The sequence below is a fragment of the Battus philenor genome, unplaced genomic scaffold (assembly GCF_028537555.1).
Source record: "Battus philenor isolate CCGP_79_NKW_IND1 unplaced genomic scaffold, ilBatPhil1.0.hap1 SCAF_4, whole genome shotgun sequence".
NCBI lineage: Eukaryota > Metazoa > Arthropoda > Insecta > Lepidoptera > Papilionidae > Battus > Battus philenor.
Genome location: NW_027181704.1, coordinates 3,459,237 through 3,466,324, shown reverse-complemented (window position 1 = coordinate 3,466,324; position 7,088 = coordinate 3,459,237). Strand labels below are relative to the sequence as shown.

At 30.7% G+C, this 7,088-nt stretch overlaps 1 protein-coding gene across 1 annotated transcript; it reads right to left on the bottom strand.

Moving 5' to 3' along the window:
• Positions 1-304: 304 nt before the first annotated feature.
• Positions 305-7,048, bottom strand: nac (GDP-fucose transporter nac). The gene is made up of 5 exons (XM_068771546.1): positions 6,831-7,048; positions 6,296-6,497; positions 4,419-4,644; positions 2,338-2,630; positions 305-1,766 (listed from the first exon to the last, which is right to left on the bottom strand). The coding sequence occupies exons 1-5, from the start codon at positions 6,896-6,898 to the stop codon at positions 1,548-1,550; spliced, it is 1,008 nt and encodes a 335-aa protein (XP_068627647.1). The 5' UTR covers positions 6,899-7,048; the 3' UTR covers positions 305-1,547.
• Between the last annotated feature and the right edge of the window lie 40 nt (positions 7,049-7,088).

Below are 7,088 nucleotides of genomic sequence, written 5' to 3'. Positions count from 1 at the left end.
ATTAAATACAAAATTTACATAAAAACTTTTTTGTGGTTATTCGATTACTGTAAAAGAATGCAAAAATTAAAAAATAAATGCGAACAATTAATGCACTAGTTATAAAAATAATAATAAATAAAACATTTACATGTGTTTAAGTATTTAAAACATGCTTTGTTCTAAAAATAAAATTACAATATAAAAAAAACAGATGTTTTCATTTTTTGTTACCAGGTATGCTTCAATATTCTGGTGTAATATTTTTATTTAAAATTTGGTAAAAATAATTTAAGCATAATTGCAACACTCAATATACCCCTTCTTCACGATAATGTCAATGTAAAATCAAATAGTTTTTTTACTAACACATGGTTTATTACAAATAGTGAAACAAAATCTATCCAATAACTATATTTTAAAATTAAAAATTAATAGTAGATGTCTAAACAATAATATAATTCTTTTTATAAAGGATAAACAAAAATGCTTACAAAACCAAAAGGGAATGTTTTTTTTTTCTTTTTTGTTTTAATTTTACTAATAAATTATTAATTTTAAACATTATTGAAAATAATACTCAGTCATCTAATATACATAGCAAATGCATTTACACCTAACATGGTTTCAAAACACCTATTGCAGAGGTCCACAACATTTTTAGGCCGAGGATGAAACTTTATCAGTAAGTATCTTGAATACTCACTCGCGATTTTTATATTTCTTTTTACCTGTCTTGCTCTGCTGCCCAAGTAGTATTTGCAGATTCCACGGGTTCGAGAGGGCAAGGCGCTGAGATCGCTTAGCGTAAAACCTTTTTTAAGGTAGCGAAACTCAAAGGCTCCTTAGGAATCTCCAGCTCGGGCCGCTACATAATACAGTTTCACCGGAATGGGAGGCCGCCGAGATCTTAGATCGCTCCATGAAGTGACTAAGCTCAAGGGCCCATGGCCGAATTCAAGGACGCGGCTTACTTCAGATAGTTGGCTTTTGATTTTGATTAGGATAGATAACCTCTCTCTGCTGTCTTCTTTAACTACTAAAGGAGATATTAGAGTCAGAGGAATGTTAGTGTTAATATTTATTTAAATACACGTTTTGTAAACTATATGCAAATTATTACTCATTGTTTACAAAAATGGAGTGGGTCAGTTGGAATTATCAAACGAGCTAGTAATGCCGGTGACACTTGAACCATGCGCTCGTTTTTAACCCTTACTCGGGAAATTATTTCTTTGGACGTTTCATTATTTACGTCTTAAATTTAATAATTCTCAAATATGTTTAACAATCAATTTATAAAACATAAAATACTGGCCAGTATTTGTTGTAATAGAAGTTATAATTTGAGGTTTATGCTGCAAAACAATTAAAAGTACAAGTCAGGTAAAGTCCATAGTCTTGTGGACTGGTTGGAATTATTATTTTTAATAATAAGCAAATCGTTTTTAATAATCTTCATGGTATGTAATAATATTTATATACTTTTCCACGCATAATTACCGATACATAATAATAGCTTAAAATAATATTCTCTACTAACATATCGTAATAAATTTATATTATTGTCACACGAGACTTCTTTTTTCTTCTGGCACTGGTTTTCTAGACTTTTCCTCCATTTCGATCTGTTTAAACCTAGCATACATCGCGCTACTACCTAAAACTATCAGATTGGATGTCCACCACAGAGCGTTTTTAGTTTCACTGTACCACTGTGTTGCCAGCACTGTTTGTGCACAAGCTTTAGCCGTGCCGGAGATATTGTGAGTTAGAGGAGAGGTGACCTGAAAAAAAAATAGAAATAAATCTTCTGACAGTGAAGAAACTCAATAAAAAAGCTTTTGAATAAGCGTAGCTGATGTACATTGTAATGTATACTTTTCGTTATCGCGGTGGAATTGAAAACGAGTAATATCAAAATAAAAAGAAGAAAACAATGATACTTTATCAAATAATTAAACGAAAACAAAGGAACAAATTTACACAGCAGTCTACGGAATATTGACAGATATGATAAATGTTAATCATACAAATTCCTAGATTATTCATATTCAAAGACGAAAATCTACGAAGTGGCAGTGGTCGCACATAGCGCGCCGAACAGATGGCTGCTGCGGCCCTTATGTTTTGAAACAGAAACCACGAACGCAGAGCAGCAAAGGATGACCCATAAAGAGGACAGGCGAAATTGTTAAGGTCGCCGGAAGATATTGGATGCAGGCTGGTTCAGCCGGTCCAGTCTATTAGAAATCTTTGCGCGCCGTGTCAAACTGCGAATGTCCTACGGCTCAAATTATTTATTCTACTGTCGCAAAATATTTTGTATATAATAAATATATTAAAATTAATGCTTACTTTTATTTGTAACGATGTCACGAATCCAATAGCGAATCCGCACACTCCGCCAATAAGCATTTGCATCCAAAAATATTTGCTATGAAAGTTTTTATAATCCAACAGGACTCCAAGCTCGCCGTTTATGAGGATAAGCGGCAGGAACAGTATGATTGAATACGCGTTGTTATAGTAAGACAGCAGCCACACCTCTTGGTTCACACTGGGCAACACTTTCTTAGTGAATATGGAGTAGAGCGAAAGCATTAGCGATCCAATAACACCATACATCGTCCCAACTAAAGAAAACGATCCTGGAATATAAGACGAGTGCTGCTAGTTCGTACGCAAACATTATGAAGAACCAGTTCATTTCAAAGCCGCGCCAATACTGAGTCGCGTTAATGCAACTCGGGCGATGATCTCAGTGCGAAGATAAACAATTAAAGGTCAACATTAGTTTTTAATTGCAACAATCGCATAATATGACTTAGACAAATTGAAATTCACGATTATAGATAACACGCGTTGTTTCTTTTTTTATTTCTATTATACTTGACGCTCTGGTAAATCACCCAAACTTTTTCTAACGAAACAAATGTGTGAAAATTGCCTACCTAGTATGTTTTTTCGTACATTAGTCATCAGACTTTTAGCCGTCTAAATTACTTATCAATTGCAAACTGTGACGTAGTTAAAACAAACACGAATTCACAACAATACAGTAAATTATTATTAAATTTATCAGACCGTATAAAAACAGCAAGGCGTCCTAAATGTTTGACATATATTTGGACTATACCTGGTGATTGGTTATGGATCTAAAAGCTTTAAAAGGGTAAATGCCCAGCAAAAATTGTTTTACATCAATTTACAATCACCACAAGGTGATAACAATGAATTATGTAGGAACCACGATTTTTTTTCCTGTTGGAATGCTACAGGCCAGTAACTAAAAGTAAATTAAAAGCCTTTACATCTATAAACAATTACCCATTATATAAACGGCTAAAAATCAGGATTCACCGCAAAACAACCACAAAGCATTAAAGTCAGTTACCTTTAGGACAATGAACTATTGAAATGACAACACGTATAATAATATAATGCATTATTTATTTCAACGGATCAGTATGCCGCTTACGTTAGCCGTTTAGCATAAAGGTCAGTGATTAGTGGAGAGCAGACGCGAACTGCGGTTCGGACAGTTGCCATTGTTTTTACAACAAAAAAAAACAATTTTAAAAATCATTAATCGGATTATAAGCTTGCCCCATTAATTACCTAGTACTAATCACGGCGGTACTGTAATTTGAGAAGACGTTATATTTTTCTGCACAACTATTATTTCATCATTTCATTCATTCCGAGCTATTGCTAACGCATCGGTCGAGATGTTGATGACATCGGTCTCCATAAAAAGAGATCCTTGAATATCCCTAACGGATGGGTCTATAAGTACCGGCACCACATATAAATAGTTGGTAAACGACAGTGTATGAACGAAAAGCATATTTTAAAAATATTGGCAATAAGGGGTAACCTCAAATTTACATGGTTGTCATTGCGCCATGAACTTGAAACTTACTGGATTGACTAAACGTTTATTATTCAGGTTGTCCCATAAATCAACGACATGACAAAATCAATTAGTTAACCTAAAAAAATCGTAATTCGAATATAGAAATAAACATGAATGTTTTAAACTGCAGAAATAAACTTAGTTATGTTGGAAAATTTATAATTTATAGTCAATAATTGTGTTCAAAGTTCAACTAAAAATATTATTTCGTTATTAAATCCGACTGTCGCAATTTATGATTTTTTATCTGTCGTTTATAGAGAGGTTACTAATCGTAACATGAGAGGCTTTAAAATTATAAAAGTAAAATACTGAAAACATAACATAAATTACTTTTTTGAATAGCACTTATTTTATAAATACGTAATATATTTTTTAATTTAAATTTCTGGGGACAAATACTACAGGTCATTTAATTATGACTTAGCTTTGATTTATAGGGCACCCATATATTTAAAATATTGCTTATCTGTATCTTTTTTTTTAAATCCATGCACAAAATAGATTTAAATTACTTTACCTAATAAACTCTCCTGATCCACTCCTAAGTAGAAACCAAATATGATTGCGGCACAACATAGCACACATCGTATGGAAGTTGTCTGCCGCAACAATAACCAACTGAACAAGACATTGAATACTGTTGTCAATGATCGGCCAATGTAGTAAAATGCCACACCCACATACTTCAGACACAGATTGTTTGTAGCTATCATCAATGTGAACATTATTGATAATGGAATCACCTGAAATTTAATAATTATAGATTAACACCAACATTATTCTGAAGATCTTAATTAATAAAGTTTTTTGCATGCATAGTTTAGATCTCTCTTTTTTAATATTAAAAAAATTAAGTGTTATGTACAAAGACTCGAACAATTTGAAAAGAAACATCTTTACATATACATGATTGGTTATAGGGGTAAAAACTTTAAACAGGCTCCACTTTTGCTGATGTACTGCTCATATACTGTCAATTAACATATGGTACACCTTATCCGAGAACCAATGGTTTCACAAATAATAAATATCATAATGATAATGATAGAAAAACAATTTTTAAAATTTGGATTACTATATATTAAAATTAATTATTACTTACTATCTGTCTATGCAGACTTTGTACTGACAGAAGTAATTGGCCTGTCACATTCCAATGGATATATGTTTAAATATATATATATATATATATATACATAAATATACATACATATAATGTTTTAATGTGATCAAGTGATCACAGATATATAGATATGCAGAAGGATTAGAAATTGGTGTAAAAGGTTTAAAGCATTTTATTGACAAATGAGCTATATATTCACCCTATCAAAGCTTTTATACCTGTATCCAATCATCCTGTATAAAAACAGAACAATGATTCTCAATGTGAAGGGAACACTTATCCATTTTTATTGAATGGCTTGAAAAGTTTTGAATGTCTACTGAGGAAAATGACTTAATTTGTTGTAAAATTACAAAAGATCATCTCCATTTTTAACTTTAATCCCTGTATTCATGTTTTGACTTTTGATAACTTCATTTATAAATATAAAAAAGATGCCAATTACTGGAAATATATTGTAGATTAAGTTTGTAAAAATGTAAATTGCTTCATTACATACATAATTATAATGTAATGCTATAGTAATATTAATTAAAAGCTTTTGTATAAATTTTATCAATCATACTTGTGATTGAAATAATAATCATTTATTCACAGACAATAAAGCAGTATATTATCAGGTTTGAAACAAAATTTTATCATAAGATAAAAAATTGACATAATTGTAAAGTGATTTGAGAAACATGCAACATTTTAATAATGTTATAAAATACTGGTATGTTAAACCATGTACCAAATCACCAAATACTCACTCAATACAAGACTATATTGTGAAATTTTGATATACTTTGACCATGGGCATATGGAAGAAAAAACTATTAAGGGATTTTCTGCCTTAGATAGAGTGAATTATTGCAACTTGAAATCCAGAGGACATCCATCTTTACAAAGGTGGTTACTTCCTTTTTGTGTGATATGTCCAAGTGACAGGAATCATTCCTAAATCTGTCTGTGCAAAATGTATCAGTAAGAGCAAACTGATTTGAGGTGGTAACAAATACGGTCCAAAGACCTTTGTCATGACTGCTCTGCCAATAGTAAAGCCAATAACTAAAAAGTAAAATTTGTTTACATATACATGGTTTGCAAATTAAAATTATATTAGACCATAACTTTGGTTATAACATTAATTATTCACAATAATTACCGAGTACACATTATTCAAATGTTATTGTTACTATCTTTATTCCTTAAATTAAGAAAACATTCAACCACTGCCAATCTGGAATATATACCATGAAGCACTATTTAAAAATAAAAATATGTTTCACCTTTCTAACAACTTCCAATTTCCACGGGGACCCATTAGGAAAATTAAATATTCCAGGTATACCACCGGTTTTACTTAATGTAAAGCATATACTGAATGACACCACACATTGGAACCAGGTTATAAACAGGGGAGCCTCCAATGACACAGAACCACTACTTAGTAGGGTTTTATTAACAAATACTGTTGCTATTGATATAATCCTGAAACAAAAAATATTTGATAATTAAACAGAACCTAAAGAAAATAAAATAATTATTTTTGTAACAGTTCTAGTACAAAACTGTGCTATAAATTGAATTACTTGTTTTTAATTTTATATTAATAATAAATGTTTAATAAAAAGCCATGTATCCATTTCTAATTCAACACAATATATATATAATAGCCATTGATCTTTCTGGACTGTATTTTAGCAAAACCTTTCACTAAATAATAAAAAATAATATAGATAAAACTAAATATATAACATTAATTACATTTAATAAGACTGAATGATGAATGATAAAAATATTGTTCAATAAGGTTTATCTTACCAGTAACAAGATACAACAATAAATATTTTAACATATCTAGAACATAAATCACCTCTAGGTTCTCTCATGTTTAAATAGATTTTTAAAATAAAATATAATTAAAAGCTAAACAAGGTTTTAGTTTTACACTCAGGTGAAACTACAAATTTAACGTTATCAATACCTAAACTTAGGTACTGTTTATCACTGTGTTCAACATATTTTATACAAAACTGCTATGTGTATTTATTACATGTGTATTCTATATCTGTCAGTTGA